The sequence below is a fragment of the Cervus canadensis genome, chromosome 26 (genome assembly GCF_019320065.1).
Source record: "Cervus canadensis isolate Bull #8, Minnesota chromosome 26, ASM1932006v1, whole genome shotgun sequence".
NCBI classification, from domain to species: domain Eukaryota; kingdom Metazoa; phylum Chordata; class Mammalia; order Artiodactyla; family Cervidae; genus Cervus; species Cervus canadensis.
Window position 1 is genome coordinate 30,313,512 of NC_057411.1, and position 21,226 is coordinate 30,334,737.

General features: G+C 37.3%; 1 protein-coding gene across 2 annotated transcripts in view; it reads left to right on the forward strand.

Annotated features, from left to right (window-relative positions):
* BMP2K (BMP2 inducible kinase) overlaps positions 1-21,226 on the forward strand; it is a 108,714-nt gene that overhangs the window by 71,682 nt on the left and 15,806 nt on the right. For both annotated transcript variants that reach the window (XM_043448562.1, XM_043448563.1), the window contains exons 8-14: positions 289-392; positions 3,221-3,300; positions 7,369-7,529; positions 11,413-11,594; positions 12,694-12,792; positions 13,587-13,771; positions 14,525-14,682. In XM_043448562.1, the coding sequence (XP_043304497.1) occupies positions 289-392; positions 3,221-3,300; positions 7,369-7,529; positions 11,413-11,594; positions 12,694-12,792; positions 13,587-13,771; positions 14,525-14,682 (969 nt within the window). The remainder of the gene's footprint in view (positions 1-288; positions 393-3,220; positions 3,301-7,368; positions 7,530-11,412; positions 11,595-12,693; positions 12,793-13,586; positions 13,772-14,524; positions 14,683-21,226) is intronic.

Sequence of the window (21,226 nt, forward strand, 5' to 3'; positions counted from 1 at the left end):
TTGAATAATTCCCCAGTGTTGACTAAACTCACTTTTTGTTTTGTGTCAGAGTCTCAGAAGAATATTCATATTTGTAATTCATGCTTTCAGTACTGATCTGTCTTAGGACTCATTTATCTTTAGCTTGGGATAATGTATAAAATAACAATTTTTGTATTTTCTATAAACATTCCCAAATTTTACCGGAAGCATCACTAACCTTAGAATGGAAGTATATATCTTTTTAATGTGCCTCTAATTGCTTCTGTGTTCAGTGAAACTTCTTAACATTTTGGTTTATTCTTGTAGGGTTCATGCTTGAACCAGATCCAGAGCGGAGACCCGATATATTTCAAGTGTCATATTTTGCGTTTAAATTTGCCAAAAAGGATTGTCCAGTCTCCAACATCAATGTAAGTAGTTTTTGTACTATAAGTAAGTAGGATATGAATTTAAAATCCATTTCATCATGTGTGGGTATATATGCTTTCAGAGTCACTTGTTTCATGACAAGTGATGTAATGGTATATTTGTAATTAGTATTTTTGATGCAAAGCTGCAGATACAAAGTATAAGTGCTGGGGTGCTCTGGGGAGCTATGGTGGATTTGATGGCACTGCAGGACACTTTACATCATTGAGGGGATCACAGTGACATCTCTGAAATAGCATAGACTATTATTAAGTTGACTATTGAAAAAGCAGGACTGTTAGATTTCTTAGGAGCATGGTTGGGCTGGGGGTGTCATGAAAAATGGCTGAGATACTCAGCATTCTGTAAACTGAGAAAGTTTGGTTGCCCTTGGTGTACAGAGCATAGGCATTATAAATGGAGAGAAGTGGGTTCAGTTCCACAGAACTGGAAAAGGTCAGTTTTCATTCCAATCCCAAAGAAAGGCAATGCCGAAGAATGTTCAAAACTTCCACACAATTGCCCTCATCTGACACGCTAGCAAAGTAATGCTCAAAATTCTCCAAGCCAGGCTTCAATAGTACGTGAACTGTGAACTTCCAGATGTTCAAGCTGGATTTAGTAAAGGCAAAGGAACCAGAGATCAAATTGCCAATATCTGTTGGATCACAGAAAAAGCAACAGACTTCCAGAAAAACATCTACTTCGGCTTTATTGACTACACCAAAGCCTTTGACTGTGTGGATCACAACAAACTGTGGAAAAATTCTCAAAGAGTTGGGAATACCAGACCACCTTACCTGCCTCCTGAGAAATCTGTACTCAGGTCAAGAAGCAACAGTTACAACTGGACGTGGAGCAACAGACTGGTTCCAAATTGAAAATGGAGTACATTGAGGCTGTATATTGTCTCCCTGCTTATTTAACTTCTATGCAGGGTACATCATATGAAATGCTGGCTGGATGAAGCACAAGCTGGAATCAAGATTGCTGGGAGAAATATCAGTAACCTCAAATATGCAGATGACACCACCCTTACGGCAGAAAGCAAAGAGGAACTGAAGAGCCTCTTGATGAAAGTGAAAGAGGAGAGTGAAAAAGCTGACTTAAAACTCAACATTTAGAAGACTAAGATCATGGTATCTGGTCCCATCACTTCATGGCAAACAGATGGGGAAACAATGGAAACAGTGAGAGACTTATTTTCATGGGCTCCAATATCACTGCAAATGGTGACTGCAGCCATGAAATTAAAAGATGCTTACTCCTTGGAAGAAAAGCTATGACCAAGCTACACAGCATATTAAAAAACAGAGACATTATTTGCCAACAAAGGTCCGAATAGTCAAGGCTATGGTTTTTCCAGTAGTCATGTATGGTTTTGAGAGTTGAACCATAAAGAAAACCAAGTGCTGAAGAGTTGATGCTTTTGAACTGTGGTGTTGGAGAAGACTCTTGAGAGTCCCTTGACCTGCATGATCAAACCAGTCCATCCTAAAGGAAATCAGTCCTGACTACTCATTGGAAGGGACTGATGCTGAAACTCCAATGCTCTGGCCACCTGATGCGAAGAACTGATTCATTGGAAAAGACCTTGATGCTGGGCAAGATTGAAGGCAGGAGGAGAAGGAGATGGCAGAGGATGAGATGGTTGGATGGCATCACCAACTTGATGGACAGGAGTTTGAGCAAGTTCCAGGAGCTGGTGGTTAACAGGGAGGCCTGGCGTGCTGCAGTCCATGGCATCACCGAGAGTCAGACACAACTGAGGGACTGAACTGAACTGGACTCAGTTGTCTATATCAGTGACTGGTTTTGTATATTTTGGGAAGTTGCTTAATGTTTGTTACTTTTTCTGTAAAACAAGGATAGTAATTATGAGGATTAGAAATAATAACTGTAAAACCCAGCGTGTAGTTCAGGGAAGATGTATTATAGCTGATACCATTAAAAGGCTTTGAATGTGTCTGTTGTCTGCACCCTGTACTTCACTATATCAGATTAACAGTACATGGCAAGTCTGCTAACTTTAATAAAGGTCTAGAATCAAAACACTGATTTTTAAGCTTTTTCAACTTGAGTGGCCTTACTTTTTCTTATAGGTTTCCTTTGTATATAACTTAATCCACTCCACTAAGAAAAAAGAAGGAATTTGGTCCCTTTCCTTTTCATTTTTTGAAATTCTTGTTATGTCAGTGTAATATATTCTTGGTTGAAGCTGAAAGTCATTGCTCACATTCTAGTAATGAATTTTATTTGACATTTGCCTGGATTTTCAGCCTTTCACTCTGCAAACATTTATTGAGTACTTACTGTGACTTTTTTTGAGTAATTATTGTAAACTGAACACCAGAGAGCAGAAGCAAGTGAGCGAAGCCTCTGTTCTTGTTTGCTGGACTTGACAAGCAGTGTCATGAAAATTACCTTCAGTCTGTAAAACAGCACTTAATTCATGTACTTGGTGTTTGCTTCTTTTTCCAGTGTGTGAAATAGTCGTTGTGTGGTCCTTTATACCCCAGGTTTACCCATTTGTAAAGTGGTTATAATATATATATGTATTATATAATCTAATATTGTTCTGTTTTCCAAGGGTTTCTCTGGAATACAAATAAGAAAGCGACACTTAAGTGTAACACATAGTGATATTTGCGGATTAGATTGGGCAAATATGTGTCAACAACTTGTAGGTATCTACAAAGTGAAGAGGTGAAGAAATAGTTTCTCACAGACAGTGCTGTTAAAGTTTAAGAATATATTTGCAATGTTTCAATAAAACTTTCTGCAATTGAAACGAAAACTAAAATGAAATGTTTTATTTTTTTCTTCCAAGAATTCTCCTATTCCTTCAACTCTTCCTGAACCGATGACTGCTAGTGAAGCAGCTTCTAGGAAAAGCCAAATAAAAGCCAGGTAAGCAAAGCTATGCTGAAATTTGAAAAGGCATTTATTAAAAAAAAGCGGGGGGGCAGGGAACAGTACTCATTTTTAATCCTAGCAGATGTCATTGGTTAAATAGCATCTTCACCCACAAAGAACACTGTATTCCTCACTGCATGTAGTGTGACGTTGAGACAGCAAGTTCAAAGTAAGCCTTTTTGTGTGAGATAACAGGGTTTGACAGTAGTCACACTTGAACTGCTCCCTCTCTGCCTTCATGAAGTGATTGTGTAACTGGTGATGTTACATTGGGTCATCTTACAGGTGGGACTTGTCATTATTTCATCCCATGACAACTAATTTAGGAAATACTGTGTTTTATTTTATTGTTAGTAATGACCTTTTATTGATTTATGAAAAGAAGAGCTGTATGTAGTTTACAATGAATAGTTACAATGGCAACATTTTTAAGACCAATAGAGGAATATTTGTTGTTGTTCAGTCTCTCAGTTGTGTCTGACTCTTTGAGACCCATGGAATATTATAGTGTTTTAAATAATTTTATAGTTATTCACTACATTAATGTTTGATACAGATTATGTAGGTTAAGGCCTAAATCTGAGTAATGGTTGAATTAATGATAACCTTTTCTCCTCTTTTTTTTTTTTGAGTTTAAAAGTGAGTAGATAGGACTGTATTTTAGATTATCAGGTATAGTTTTATATTTGGGGAGATTTCTTGATCACAGCTGTTTGTATTGTATTTCACTTAGGCAAAGTGTTTTGACATGAAATACGTAAAACCATCTGTCACACACTTGTTATATGCAGGATATAGATATGGAGGACCCAAAGAAAAAGAAGCGGTGTATTTCTAAGGAGTTCCCATTCAAGTGAAGATACACCAATGAACAGTTACAGCTTGCAGGTGATGAGGCTGTGAGCGTGGAGGAAGAGAGGACAGGGGCTCGGGGAGAATCCTTTCCTGGGGGCGGGCGTTGCTGGACTCTTTCTTGAAGGATGAGTAGTCTAGTCACTTGGAGTGATGGGTGGGAAGCTATGACAGGCAGACCTTTCAGGTAAGAACAGCCTTTGTGAGCTGCAAGATGGGAGCATGATAAGGGCACATCTACAGGAGGTTGGGAAATGAAGCTGAGGAGGCAGGTGAATGTCAGTCACAGCAACTTTATTCTCTGTCATGCTGAGAAATTTGGATTTTGGCCTTTAGGCAGGTGAATTTTCAACCTTGTAGTCAGTTTGCTGTTTGGAACTTGGTTGTGAGATGTGTTAGAAATAATCTGCTATTTGTAAATTGTTGAAATATCAATTGGGAATGACTTAATTTTTAAAAATAGCATCACTCTAAAACTGTTATCTTCATTCATTTGAATTTAAAATACTCTTGAGTAGGAGACAAAGGAGTAAAGTTACATCTAACTTGCAGGGATCCAGCTTGACTGACTGTCTTACTCATGATATAGCTGGAGTTAACAGCTGCTGTTATAGTTGAATGGTCATTATGAATTATTGTCAGACTTGTCAGCTAGTTTTATTGTTACTTGTCTTTTAAAATAATTATTTTGTCAATGATTAAATCTTTAAGTATAAATTTTTTAAAAAGCATGAGTCAATTGAAAAATAATGCTTTGAATATCTTTTCACCATGACACAAGCTATAGCTATACACTTACAAACAAATGAAATAGTTAACAAAAATTCACAGTGCTATTCATAGTATGTTAAACTATATATTATGTATATTGAATAATAGGGTTCATTGATCCTTACTGGTCAATAATATAAATTTCCTTTTTGTTGATAGTATCAGTAAAGAACTTGAAAAATTATAAATGGTAAAGTAAAAAATTAATCTTATTTTTCCATGTGAAAGTCATATTTCCAATGCGGGGGGAAGGGGAGTCTTTAAATAGCCAGTATCATTATTTACATATTTTAAAACCGTGAATATTATCTGCCTGCCCTACCTTCAATCTGTGAACTTTTTGTTTTACTTCTTAAAAGTTCCCTTCCATCCCCCAAAATTTGCATCTGCTCTTGGGACTGTTAAACATGTTAAACTTAATGTGATTTGTATCTTCAAGATGGCAGGGTTGAGAATCACTGTCCTGGCAGGTGGAAAAACTGAAGACTTTTAAGAGAAGAGAGAGTTTATATTTTAGGAAGATTGTTCAGGTTAGCAGGAAAGAAAAGAAAGCAAAACAAAAAAAATCAGCTCTGTGTTGGCTACAGTAGTGCGAATGAGGTTTTATAGCAGTGTTGATACCAGTAATTACTCAGTTTTTCGTTTCTGTTAAATTTGTATTTTCACTTTGCCTAATTCATCCTGGCATTTTCTTCTCATTTTTTCACAGGCTGCTTAATGTCTTTTACTGTCTGATGAAGTCATATTTATTTTTGTACCTCCAGTTCTCACCTGAGCCTTCTCTAGCCAAGTTAGGTTAAAGGTAGAATAACTCCTCTGTCAAACTTTTGACATTACTAGTGTTAGTGCTAATTATTTTTTCTGTGTTTTATTTTTGTGAACATGCGCCATATCTTCCTAGGTAGCCTGTAAACTCTTTGAAGACTGGGCACTGTCATGTTTGCAGGGTATCAGTAAAGTAATTGTATCGTAGATATTGGTGCATTAGGGAAATAAATTAGGCAACGCTAGACTAAACAACTGAGCCACCAGGGAAGTCTGCACAGCTTTTCAATGTGGTTTTTAGAGGTTTGCTGTGCTTGTGTGTGTTGTGAATCCTCTGTGGAGTGATATATAATAAAATAAGAACAAGGCAGGATGAGGCTTTGCCTGTACTACCCACTGAATAAAGAATGGTTAGACAAATGGAAAGACTGTATATAATGTTCCCCCCAGATTGCTTGAGTTTAGAGAGTATAGCATGGGCTTTAGTGCCATATCCATAATTTGGACTCAATAAATACTTTTTTAGATTAAATGAGATAATTGGTTATATGTACATGTGATCTTTTATTGCCTTAAATTTAGTTCAGTTTTCATTGTATCCTCCGCATTCTGTCTAAAACATAAATATTATTTTCAGAAAACTGCCCATATGCAATGTATTTCTATGATTTTCCAAAGTCTTTCTATTCAATTTCACTTCCTTTCTTTCTGAGAAGATAGTTGTTGACAGGGCTCCCTCTTGTGGTGTCTACAGATAGAGGAGAGAATGATAAATCTGTGCAGTGGACAGATCTATAGATCTGTTATGGTAGACAGGACTTTCTCTACATGCCGCAGATGTCTACTTGATGAATCATACATATGCAAAAATTTTAAGTGTCAGGTCATTTGAAAATGTGCTAAGGGAACTTGGTAAAGAGATTTTATTGCAGTCCTTTTGAAAAGTGAACTTAGACCTATTAAAAAGTATGAGTTTTTGTTTTGAATTTATAAAAAGCAGATTTAATAACTATGAAAGTTAAACATTTTTTGTGGCTTTTTTTGAAAGAGAAGTGTCTTCTCAGATTATCTTTAGTGTCTCCTGATTTCCATTTGACCACTCACATCTATGACCTAAACTAGATCCTAGTGTGAAAACTTTTATATGATTTCCATTCAGTGTTTCAAGTCAAGCAAAGATAAAGATTCAAGAAGTTGAAGGTGAGCCGGTAGCTCCACCTGTTAAACATTTTGGTTTCTTTTGTTTTATGTGCCCTAGGACATATTCTTTCTTTCTTAGGCCGAGTCCAAGCTAAGGAAGACTGTTATTTGTTGTTTATTTTTATGTTTCTGACTGGTTTAGAAAGTTGGCTCTCACTTTTGTCTACAACCTTACTGAGAAGGCTTCTGTGTGTTTATTTTATCTCCTTAAGAGCAATCCTATACTCTTTTTCTGCCGGCTTCAGTGGCAGACTATGTGTGGAAGCAGTCTGGTTTGAGGAAGTTGGTTCATTTTATTTCATTTACTTCCTTATCTTTATTAACATTTGATACTTGATAATGAGACTTAGGAAGAAGCCAAGAGGACTAACATGATCATCAATAATAATAAATATGCATCTGCTTAAATAGATGCTTCATAAATTAGAAATAATCCCAGTATTTGGAGTGACATGTCTTCTTCTTCTATTGTAGAATAACAGACACCATTGGACCAACAGAAACCTCAATTGCACCAAGGCAAAGACCAAAGGCCAATTCTACTACTGCCACTCCCAGTGTGCTGACCATTCAAAGTTCAGCAACACCTGTTAAAGTCCCTGTTCCTGGTGAATTCGGTAATCACAGACCAAAAGGTAATACAGCCCTGCCACCCTCGTCCCCTTTATAGTTGATTTACATAAACCTTTTATGGCTTGGTTACCTAGCAGTGTAAATTATTGGCAGACTTATTGTGAAGCAGGTATATTACACAGTACTTTAAGAAACATAAAGCTACTAATGTGTAATAAACTCAGCTAATTATTTTCCTAATGTTCTCAGCAAAGGTAAGTTACTGGCAGTATAAAAGTATGGTATAAAAACCTCACAATTTGCTTATCCCTAGAGTCATCTTCAACTAGTAGGGGTTCGAAGTTGATACTAAAGTTCAAGAGTATAGAAAATTCTGTATTGTATTGGAAAGGAAGAATTTGAAACTCTAGCCTTTATTTGTGTAAAATTGTTTTCAACTAGTATATTTTAAATTAGAATACTCTTAACGGACTTCCCAGGTGGTGCCGTGGTAAAGAATCTGCTTGCCGATGCAGACGTGGATTCAATCCCTGGGTTGGGAAGATCTGCTGGAGTAGGAGATGGAACCCACTGTAGTATCCTTGCCTGGAAAAGTCCATGGACAGAGGAGCCTGAATCCATGGGTTTGCCGAGTCCAGCATGACTAAACAACTGAGCAGTCACACACAATGGTTAAAAACCCACATATTGAGTCTCATGAACCTGAATTTCAGTCCTGTATCTTCTGTTTTTTTTTATAATAAGTGAAGTGAAGTTGCTCAGTCATGTCTGACTCTTTGCAGCTCCATGGACTGTAGCCCACCAGGTTCCTTCGTCCATGGGATTTTTCAGGCAAGAGTACTGAAGTGGGTTGCCATTTCCTTCTCCAGGGGATCTTCCCGACCCAGGGATCGAACCTGGGTCTCCCACATTGCAGGCAGACGCTTTACCCTCTAAGCCAGCAGGGAAGCCCCATATGTATTATGAGAATATAGGATTGTTGTGAGGATTAAATGACTGCTTACTGTAATGCCTGCCCCATAATATGCCCTTCAGAAATGTTCACTCGTAACTATAATACATGCTCAAGAAGACAGTATATTATCTGATGTAACATATGCCTGTGGTGATCAGGCATACCCGATGGAGGAATATTCTATGGAAAAGGGAACATAGGGAAGTATGAAGTCTTTATGTCTAATTCCCGTTTTACCATCTCTTAGCCTCACTGTTCTCTTCTGTAAAATGGGAAAACAGCTATTCTGTTTTAAAGAGTAAATAACAAGGTGTAATGTATCTTGGAAAATGCTGTTTCATGGCAAGCATTCAACGTGAATTTCCCTTTTTATACCTTTCTGGGGTGGGGATGCTCTTACTCTTACCTATCATGTATTTCAGCCCTTCAGCCAGAGACCACTAGGAACACACTTATATTTGAGTAAATTTGGTTTATTACTCAGAAACCCTGGAAATCTGTGGGAGTATCTCAGTAAGAAGGTGTCTAAAAAGACTTATGAAAGGGTTTGGGCTTGTTTTTGGTAATTTGGGGGAGGTAGGGGTATAATATCATTATGTAGAAGGAGAGATGGAGAAGCCTCATTTGGAAATAAAGCAACATTCAGTCATATTGGCCAGGATTGAGAGAAGTTTGGTCATTTTTGTGGCTTGGACAGTGTTCCTGATTTTGCCAGTGCTGAGACATGATTATGGAGTGGGCTTGTCGTGATCCATCACTGCCACAGGATGGCCTTGTCTGATGCTGGTGTTCTGTAAAACTGTTCACGTTTATCAGGAGACTCCTCCATGCCATGACAGGGGCAGCGCTGCTGCTTCTTCCATGCTTGCAGTTTAAGTTGGGGAAAAAAACAACCCCCCCGCCCCCCCCCCCCCCGCCCCCGCCTGCCACATGTATACATCTCTTAAGATTTCTTTTCCCATTAAATCTTACATAAAAGTAACACATGAATAAAATTTAAAAAAATATTCATACAAAGCAGTAATATTCAGAAAACTGTAGATATCTCCAATCTTTTTCTTCCTAAAGTAGACTAGCAACAGTTTGGTGTACCTCCTCCCAGTCCTTTTTATGTTTTTGCATGTATAAACACAGATATAAATAATTCATGTTGGGTTAAACATAAATGCATTCATACTAGATACAGTTCTCTACAGCTTGATTTTTCTTAATATGCTTTGGGGGGGCCTCCCAGGTGGCTCAGTGGTAAACTACCTGCCAATACAGGAGACATGGGTTTGATTCCAGGATTGGGAAGATCCCCTGGAGAAGGAAATGGCAACCCGCTCTAGTATTCTTGCCAGGGAAATCCCATGGACAGAGGAGCCTGGCAAACTACAGTCTGTTGGGTCACAGAAGAGTAGGACATGACTTAGAGATTCAGTAACAACAATAAACTTTGGAGAGCTATGCATAAATCTGCATGCATGGTGCATATCGTATTTTTATAAACACTTTCAAGAATAATTTAAAAGGAATATGCATTTTCTTATAATTCTAAGAGTTGTTGCTCAGTCACGCCCCACGGACTGCAGCACGCCAGGCCTCCCTGTCCTTCACCATCTCCCAGAGTTTGCTCAAACTCATGTCCATTGAGTCGGTGATGCCATCCAACTATCTTGTCCTCTGTCGTCCCCTTCTGCCTTCAGTCTTTCCCAGCATCAGGGTCATTTCTAATGAGTCGGCTCTTTGCATCAAGTGGCAAGGCGTGCATATAGATTCCTTGTATTTTGTAAACATTTTCAAGAATAATTAAAAGAAACATGCATTTTCTTATAATTGGAAGAGTTAGAAATAGTCGTAAAACTTATCTTCATAGAGATGCTGTATTTAAGGCCTGTGGAGGTTTGAAGACATTAATATTGATGAGAAAGAGTCCTCTTTCTCCTTGCACGCTCCCTCCCTTTCCCCCTTCGGATTAAATAGTCACATTTGATTTTACAGTAACTTGTTGGAAGAGAATATAGAAATTACCGTATATTACATTTCCTCTTTTTAAGTTGTGTATTTCATCCTCTTGGTTATTTCTGAAGTTTATTTGTAGGGTTTTCCTGTGGTACAGTTTATAAAGCTTATAGATAAATTTCTATTTAGGAGCCAGTGTTAGTAGATTTTCTACAGTAGCATTTATTGAACATCTGTTATATAAAAAGTTAATTGGGGTGCTAAAATAAATAATAATAAAGTCTTCACCCCATCTCTCAGGAGTAATAGTTAGGAAATAGCCATGTAAACAGTTAATGTGTGCAATGCCGAGATAAATGTTATAAAACCAAGTGGAAGCTTTAGATGAAAGAACAAGGAGAGATTTGAGATAAATTTTAAAGGATAACAACAGTTGCAGTGCGTGGAAACTGGCATTTTGGTTAGAGAATCCTGTCAGCAAACATGCAGACTCAGGATGGAGCATCATACAGTTGAGAAATGTGGAACATTTCAAACTGGCCTGGCTGGTGTGTCCATGGAGAGAGAGCATGGAAAATGACTTGTTCATGAGTTGTAACTGACAAAATTAACTTTCATGAATGCTTTTGCTATAGTAAATAATCCATTTAGACTACATTCATTTGGAAGTTTCTATAAAATAAGGATATAGATGCCTTGGTTAATGAGTACTGAAATGAGTGTTTTGAAGTCCAACCATTTTATTGAAATCATGAGTCTTTAATTTTTACTCCCTGAAATGGAGCACATTTGCTTTGCAGCGTTGTGTTTCTGCTGGGCAGCGAAGTGAATCAGCTCTGCCTGTACCTGTGTCACCCCTTTGGACGTCCTCCTCACTTAGGTCACCCCAGAGCCTTGAGCAGGGCTCCCTGTGCTGTGCAGTAGGCTCTCGTCAGTTGTCTGTTTTATCCGTAATAGTGTATATATGTCAGCTCCAGTTTTCCTATCCGTCCTACCCCCTTGAAATCATGATGATGCTAATGTAAGTTTTTGAACACCTCTTCTAGGAGCGCTGAAGCCCGGAAACGGCCCCGAGGTTTTGCTGGGCCCGGGGCCCCCCCAGCAGCCCCCGCAGCAGCACCGAGTCCTCCAGCAGCTGCAGCAGGGGGACTGGAGGCTGCAGCAGCTCCACCTGCAGCCCCGTCACCCTCCGCAGCAGCAGCCCCTTCAGGACGCCTACGTGCAGCAGGTGGGTCTGCCACTTGAGATGCAGAAGTATCTGTATCTTTTGTATGTATAGCCTCTATAGCTGTGAAGTTCATGCCAGTTGTAAATAGCAGTGAGTTCCCTTTTGTCTCATGGGACGTTGAGCTGTGGACTGAAGTAAACAGTTTGCTCAGTTTCCTGCTTATTAAAGAAAAGGCGTTTTATGTGCCTTCTGTGAGATGCTTAAGGGTGCTCTGTGGAAATAGGCTGTGTTGTGGCTTTATGAAGCAAAGAATGTTCACCCAGTCATTTGGCACCACAAATAAGTATTGCAGTTTATGATGAGTAGTATCTTTTGAGTTACATTTTGAGTTCGTATATATACAGACTGATAATGTTGTTGAAAAGGTGATATTAAGTTTTCAGAGGTAGCATTGTCTTGGGTTCTTGTTCTTATTTTGATGTTTTTCTTTTTTTGCCTGTGTTGGGTTATATGTGTGTTATGTGTGTGTGTAGGTGTATGGGGGTTGGCATTTAGAAGGGACATAGAAAAAAATGACCTTAAGTTCTATTCTGTCCTTGGCCTCATCAGAACCTGCAGATTTCTAGTGTCACTAAAATATTTTAAATTTAATGACTGTTGTTATCATCCTTCCATCATTTTCTGAACTATTTTTGAGTCAATTATATGCATGACACTTCTTATGGGTGTACTGGTGCCCTGCTCTTGACTGATAGACCCAGAGTGAAGAGGAGTTAAATAGGGGTGCCGTTGGATGGCCAGAAGATATCATTGAAGGGGAGACAGAGGACAGTGGGAATTTAATGTTGTAATTCCTGCAGACAGATCACTTCAGGGGCTTTCATTAACAAGTAAACAGGTTTAGGTTTCTTCCAGACATCCTTAAACTGTGCTGCAAATTGCTTTTAGTTGCATCTATTATGTTGCATTGATAATTTTGAAACTAGTTCCAATAAGCAGATGTAAGTTACAGTCACTTACTGATTATAGGTATTTCCCATTAGTGTTTGGCTATTGAGTACCCAAGTCATTGTTACGGTAGGATCAATACTTCACAATAAAAGGCTATGGAACAAAAGCGGCAGGAGTAATATCGTTGAATTTGTTTTTCAAACTGTAGTATCAGCATGCAGTGCAGCAGCAGCAGATGCTTCAGCAGCAGCTGTTAATGCATTCGGTGTATCAGCCACAGCCTTCTGCGTCGCAGTATCCTGCAATGGTAAGTGGTGCATAACTTTTAGAGGTTGCTTTTGGAGTATACACTGCAGTGTTGGAATTCACAGTGTGAATAGTATTTTTTAGAATTTAATAATTCAGAATTAACTCAAGTTAATTAATGAACATATATTTTATCAAAGCCAGTTATGTATGCTCAAGCAGTTTTACATTGGGTTGAACCTGGATTTGGCAGATCATAATAGACTGATAGTATTTTTCTCTTGTCTCATAGTATAAGGATATGACTGCTTACCCAGGGTATCTTGTCATATGTTTCATTCACTTGACAAATGTCTATTGAATTAAAAAAAAGTAAGAAAGGAAGGAACCCCCAAAGGAAAATTGCATTTGCTTCAGAGAATAGTTTTGACATTTTTTTATAGCAACCACCATACCAAGTGACTTTAAACTACTGTATTGTTTTTTTATTTAAAGGAGAATTTTTGAATCCTGCTAGGTGAGCCTAACTTTCCAGTTTCTTAAAAATTGAGGTATAATTGACATAAGATTATGTTAGTTTCAGGTAGATAATGTAATAATTTGTTGTGTGTCTATATTACAAAATGATTGCTACAATAAGTCCAGTTAAACAACTTCTTAAATAGATTTATTTCACCTTGTTGTAGTGTTCTGTAGAAGCTGCTCCTTCAGATAAAAGTTGTTTTTCCAGTGTCTGATTTGTTGCCAGTGTGAAAAGGAAGGAGTGAAGTAGCAGGTGCAGTGGAGTAAACAGGCGCGCTGCTGACAGCGCTTCGTGCCCTGAGCGTCGCTGTGTGACGGCATGCTTTGTTTCAGATGCAGCAGTATCAGCAGGCTTTCTTGCAGCAGCAGATGCTCACTCAGCATCAGCAGTCTCAACCACAGGCATCACCAGAGTATCTCACCTCCCCTCAAGAGTTCTCCCCAGCCTTAGTGTCCTACTCTTCATCACTTCCAGCTCAGGTTGGACCCATGATGGACTCCTCTTATAGTGCCACTAGGCAAGTATTTTTCCACTGAATACAAAGGAAATCATTGTGGGAGTGGGTGTTATCGTGGAGTGGAGTCATTTCATCGGTTGAAGTGGCTCCTGAATTTGGAGCCCATCTTTTTGTCGAGTTCTGTCTTTTCTCTTACTAGTCCTCTCTTCTGGTCCCTGTGCGTCTCCATCCTTCTTTCCGTTTTCATCAGTTAATTCTGCTAACTGCTGTCTGCAAGTAAGGCTTAGCAACATCCAGCAGTGTTTAAGGCTAAGGAAAGGAAAAGGAAAATTATTGTCAAAAGGAAAGCTATTGTGGTGTCTTAGCATAACCAGGACATAAAATCACTTTATTCAGTAGTGATTTTAGAGTGGTACTATTTGTTATGGCAACTGATTTTCACTTTAAGGTTTATTCACTGTGATGATAATAGTTAATATTTATTGAAGGCTTATTTATTTATGTTCTTTGCTTTACCTGTATTAAATCATTTACTCTTCTCAGTAACCCTGTGAGGTAGATACTGCTTCTCCTGTTTCACAGATGAGGAAGTTGAGACCTACAGAGGTCAGGGAACTTGCCCAAGGGTGAACAGCTAGTGACCTTTCTGGAGGTGATTCAGATCCCATGTGGTCCCTCTCCCAGTGCATGTCCTTATCTACCACCTCCATCATAATAAAATGATCTGCTTTATCAAGTATTTATAAAGTATGAACCAGGCCACTTTAAAATTTTCAGTTATAATTTTTTTTCCTCTTTTAATGTTTACTCTAGGTCAATTGCTGGTAAAGAGGCAGTTGCAAATATGACACATCAGAAGAACATGAGTAACCCACCTGATATGTCAGGGTGGAATCCTTTTGGAGAGGACAATTTCTCCAAGTTGACAGAAGAGGAACTGTTGGACAGAGAATTTGACCTTCTCAGATCAAGTAAGGGACACTTGAAGGCTTATTTTGCTTCACAGTAAAATAACAGCTCTATAATTATTCAGCAAGGCCAAAGACTGTTTTGGAATGGTAAAGAGAAAATTCTTTTTGCGCATTTGAGGGCAAAATTCAGGCCATCTTCTTTTACATATACTATCATACTATCTTGTGTGCATTAGAAATCAGTTGCTTGATAGTAGCTATTAAACCTAAGATTACTGATATTATGTTGATTCCTAACACTTAAATACTGCATATCTTTGAATGTTAATTCAGAAACCTCCAAAAAATGGAAAGTTAATGTTCAAATAAAAAGGGAGACATTAGTATCTTGCCTTACTAATCATTTTGCAGCTCTGTTTTCTTGCACACTCGTTACAAGATTTTGTGGGTCTGAGATGCCCTTTGAAAGTGCCTGAAAGAAACATGGGCTACTACATTATGTTAATGTTTTGTAATGCCCTTTGAATGAGTGGTGACATAAAAGGGCTGCTTTGTTATCCTGGTATGGCAAAGTGAAATAAATTCTTTTCCATCTTAAATCAGATATCTCAATGTTTTTACTTGCAGTCATTGCCTTTTATTAAACTACCTAATACATATGTCAAACCTCACCATACATATTTTAGAAATTATTTTTTGGAAAAGAGATGTGTGGAGTGTTTTGAGGAGCTTGCGAAACAGTAGCAAAAACTCATTCCTGAAATCTTAAGATAATTATCAGTTTTCTGAGTCTTGGGTGTGTGTGTGAGCATGAGTGCATGTGCCAAGTGTTTTTCCCCGTTTTGCATGTGAAAAGGTCATTAGTTACAGTTCCTAGTTTCTATTTTGTTTTTAGGTAACTGGCCTTATGAGAACATTTATTAGGTGAAGTACTTTGTTTCAGATTGATATATATTTTATGTTAAAGCTTATAAATGCCCTGAATTCATGTAAGAATAGTTGTTTGGAATTTAAATTTGTATTTTACTTTTTCGTTATATGATTATGAAAAATTAAATTGATTAAATACAGATATAAAAATGAGTTCTGAGCCTTTAATAAAGGTTTGTTAACTTTGATAAAACCAATCTTACATTTTTTTTCATTAAAAAATTATTTTTAAACCACAACATTTTTTGTTTGGCATTTTTCCTACAATTTATGTTGAGTGGTCCAAAAAGCAAGGTTTTTAAAAAAGAAAAGTATCTCTTTCCTTTAGGGAGATGGTAGGGAGATATAGGGGGTAACCAATCATTATAATTTATAGGATTATTTTTAAAGCAAAAGATAAAATATTCATTTTAATGTATTCTGACCAGGATAGTAATTAAGGTTTGCTAAATCAATATTTTCTACTCTTTGGGTGAAAACTCCTCTTCACACTGTTCTAAAAAATAAATCAGTTTATGGGATGGGTAAAGTATTCACATTATTCTGTATCTTATAAAAATGTTATTCTAAGCTCTCTAGAATTTATGATGACACCAAGTGTTAGTTACTTTGCATAGGCAGGAATGGCATACAGATATTCATGTATACTTCATAAAAATTGGATTTAGTTTGTAAAACGCTTAACCAGCCATTTGCTTTCAAACTTTAAGGTCTACTCACATGTGTAATTTGTGTATGTATTTGAATACACATGTGAATGCCAAAGAGAGTCAGAGTTCACTGCAGTATTAGTTATGAAAAGATACTAGGTTCCAAATGAAAGTGCAAGAGAAACTTTATCTAAAGGTCAGACTTGGAAACAACTCAGCCATTTGGAAAACCCCCTAGATGGTCCCTGAGCTGTTGAACTCATTGTCACAAGGAGGATTTACTTAAATTAGCACATCGCAGCAGAAAGCATGAATTCTGATAACCTGGCCATGCCATTTAACTAGATCTTTAACTCTGTGAAGTCACTTAACTGCTGTTCACCTGATCATTTATAAACTGGTTATAATGATGCTTATCTCATAGGGTTGTCAAGAAGGTTCAATAATGTCTTTCAAGAGTCCTGGCACTCCATAAATGCCACTTCCACTTTTCTTACCTTCTGTGTACGTCTTTGGGGTCTTATTTCCGAGGTTATTTTTCTATAACAAGCATTTTAAAATCATATCTAAACTGTTGGGTTTCTCAGCTGGCAATTAAAAGACAAATGGAAGGGGTTTTGTGGGCAACATGTCAGCAGCAGAAGTGATTTATGACAGCAGGGAGAGCGACTGAATTCCTCAGGCAAGAACACTGGAGTGGGTTGCCGTTCCCTGCTCCAGGGAGTCTTCCCAGCTCAGGGATCTAACCCAGGTCTTCTGCATTGCAGACAGATTCTTTACCAACTGAGCCACCAGGGAAGCTCTAATAATTGATAGTCACAGTAATGGGGTTCAAAAAAAGTGAAATGTCTCTAACAAAGTTTATGAAGAAATCAGTAATGTATAGAACATAGTTGAGAAAGATGCCTCCCAGATTTGACTTGATTGTAACGCTGAGTCGTCGTTAGCACGCCTTTCACTCACAGGCAATAAGGTGTCTAGTGCATGATCTACTTGGTAAGATTTAAATTACACAGATGGGTCTCTTCTAGAACCTCGAGTTTCAGTACACTAATGGTGGAGTGGAAATTGATTGTCGGTCATTACTGCGAGTTGGCTCCTCTGTCTCTATCAACATTTTCCAAAATGAAGAAATAAATTACCAATGAATTTGAAATACCAAATTTATCTTTTCATCAGCACAGATATTTATCAACAATTTTTCAAAGTCTTTTTTTTAAGATTTTTTATATTTGACTTATGAAAGCTTTCCAGTGAGAAACTGTATACTTTATGTTTGGACCTTAAAAATACTGGCATTGTCCATATAATGATTGTTTAGAATAAAACATTGCCATTTGAAGTTTTATTTTTAAAATAGTATGTGATTATTTATTTTTTAAAAAAGAAAAACAAGATGTACTGTCTAGGAAATACTCTACTTGTCTGTATTTTGCAGGCAGTAATTCTAAAATTTTGAGATATTAAAATTCTAAGATATTAGTAATTGGTAATTAAAAAACCCGTTTTTTAATCATTTTTAAGAAAACAGTGGACTCCAGCTGGCCAAGGAGGTTAACATATAAAATATGAGTCAGATTCTTCTTGCTCTTGCTTTCAGTGTAACAATACTTATGGTTTGGAATTTTTAACCTGTTCCTATTTAAGACCAAAATATTACATTTAAATTAAGCATTGTTAATAAAGCTAGTCTCAATATTTTTTTAAAATTTAAACTTGTATTTTTCGTGGTCTTTTGTGTCAAAGCATTCAGATTCATATGTTAACTTTAGAAATCTAATTGTCGTAATCTTTAATACACTAAGCACTAATTAGAATATGGGTGTTTGCTTTGGGAAAATTTAACTTGCCTTTGAATAGTTGTGTAGCTCTACACATTAATTAAAAGTAATACTTGATGATATGTTTTCTTGTTTATGAATTTATTGTTTATTTCTGTTTAAAATTGCATCAAAATAACTAAAAGGAAGAGTCGAAGAAACTAAAATCTGTGGCTCCTTTGCATATTCTACTGAATGTGCATTTTTTCCCTCTGAAGCCACAGTATGAAATAGATATTAGTATGAAATACTAATATGAAATACTAATTAGTATTAGTATTGATTAGTATTAGTGTGAAATACTAATATGAAATACTAGATATTAGTATGCAATAGATATGAAATAGATATTAACGTCAGTATAAAACATCAACTCTCACCATTTTAACCTGATTCAGACCTATTGCTGTTCTTTTATGGCAGAATCACAGAACTTTTCAGGCATATTAGGATGGTGTCAAAGTATCAGATGATGGCTCTACTTTTAAACGTTATTCTTTAACTTTTTGGCTGTTCAAGCCATTATCCACCCATATAAGCTGTTGAATTAACTTTTTAGAGTATATTCATTTTCTGATATTATGGAATATAATTTGATTCTAAAATTTAAAAATTGTCTATTTTTGCCATCTGTATCTATTAAAATCCTTGAAAAAATACTGTCTTCATTCAGCACAAATATTTTGGGAAGGCAGGAAGAGGTAAGTTACAAATCAAGCTTAAGTTTTACGCTAATGAAAAGAAAACAATTCAGAAAAAGAAAACAAAAGTTCTTTGAAAATGGAGCTTAAATACATTTTAGGGGTGACTTGGTATTTGAAAAGTAACTCTACATACCATTTCATTAGTTTTTATTTATATGTAGTTGATAATTTAAAAAATTAATATGTCTATTTTTTTATTTTGTGCCCTGGGATTCAGATTATCATGTGAACTTTAGAAATCGAAATGGTTTTAAAAAAAGTCTTTCTTGGAAAAATTTATCCTGTTTTGTGGAACAATGGGAACATGATTCACTTGATAGTTTATTCTGCTTCCTGTTTTGAAATAATTGGATACATGAACTTTGTGCAGAACAGTATTTTCACATTTTTAATTATGGGGATGCCATATATAAAAAAAATACTACTCCTTCATGGTAGTGTTTGTATGTTTTCATAGTATAAACAGTATTTGTTACTGATTTCCTGAATTAAGGTTACAATGAATATTTTGAAAGAACATCTAAATTGAATTTTCATTGCTTTCCATTTCTATATTGGATTTGAAAATAACCTCTTGAGTTTTGGAAGTTTTATTTGTACATAAATCAGTTGTCAGGTTTGTTGCCTTAAAATATTAGTGTTTCATTCAAAATTTTAAGTAAAAATTTAAATAACCTGAAGTTTCATGTGGATATTAATAGAGTTAGTTTTAGCCATAAAACTGATAATTGTATCATAAAGGTGTTTCAAGGATCAGTTGTCCATAGCAATGATTAAGTATTTTCAAGATACCATAGACTCTAAAGCCTTGCCTTCTCAAACCTGTACTCCCTGGACCAGCAGTATCCTGGCATTTGGGATCCTGTTGAATTGAGAATCTCAAGATCCATTGCAGAACCATCCAGTCCGAGTCTGCATTTTAACAACTCCCCAAGTGTTTAGAATGCACATTAAATTTGAGAAGCACTGTCCTAAGATTGCTGCTTTAACTTGGGGCTTTTTACCTCACTCTGCAGTTACAAGTCTTTTTAGAGAAGTCTAATTCTATCTGGATTTTCCCTCCGCATCCTGCCATCCCTTAGAACTCACATGAAATCAGGACCCGTGTGTGTGTGTGTGTGTGTGTGTGTGTGCCATCCCTTAGAACTCACATGAAATCAGGACCCGTGTGTGTGTGTGTGTGTGTGTGCCATCCCTTAGAACTCACATGAAATCAGGACCCGTGTGTGTGTGTGTGTGTGTGTGTGCCATCCCTTAGAACTCACATGAAATCAGGACCCGTGTGTGTGTGTATGTGTGTGTGCCATCCCTTAGAACTCACATGAAATCAGGACCCGTGTGTGTGTGTGTGTGTGTGTGTGTGCCATCCCTTAGAACTCACATGAAATCAGGACGTGTGTGTGTGTGTGCGTGCGTGCGCGCATGTGCGTGGACAATTAGTCCTGGCTGACTGCAACTCCGTGGACTGTAGCCCACCAGGCACCTCTGTCCGTGGAATTTTCCAGACAAGAACACTGGAGTGGGTTGCTATTTCCTTCTCCAGGGGACCTTCCCGACCCGGGGATTGAACCCAGGTCTCCTGCATCTCCTGCATTGGCAGGCAGATTCTTCACTGCTGAGCCACCTGGCCTGGGAAGAAGCCAGTTTACCCTAGAATTCCTAAACATGAAAGGAATAGTCCTGGGAATGCCTAAAATGTCTGTTAGAGTAGAATGGGTCTGATTATCAAGAATCAGAGGATAAAGAGACATTTTACAGAAGTCCAGAAGTTGTCAACTGATAAAGTGCCTGTGTTGTGCAGAGTTTAGGGGCAGGGAACAATTATCACCACTAGGCAATCAGGATACACTGGATCTTCAAGCATACCACACCTGCTCCTGCCTTTGAGCCTCTGCTCTGGCACTTTCTTTGCCTGATGTATTCTTCCCCAGGAATCCACTTCCGCCTCCTGGGAATCTTTTCTCACCAGGCACCTGTTAGCATCACTCCATTTCACTGTGTTTATTACTGCAACCTGTGCCCGCTCCCTTATTTCCTTTTACCTTGCTCTACATATTTCTCTCTAGCTTTGTTTTTAAGTCTGTATTCCTCATGTTTCTTTCTTATTAGTCGTTCTTCCATGCCAGCATGTAACCTCCATGAGGGCAGGAATCTTTTTGTTTGCTGTTGTATGCCCATGCTCTAGAACAGTGCCTGGCACATAGTAAATGCTCAACTATTTATTGAATGAAAAAAAAAATGAATTCTGTTAAGGCTTTTAATTTAGTAGAGAAATGTCTATATATTTGTATGTATGAGGATGGTTTAACCAAGTGATATGAGAAATGAACAGTAACACAAAATAACATACAGTGAATTACATTTTATTGCTATTGAAAAATATGATTTACCTCTTTTATGAATAAATGACTATTTGTATTTTTTCTATGAATATTTTTAGAGAAAGTTTGCCAAATATGTCTCTGTTTAATAATTGGGGTTTAACTTCAGATCTAATATG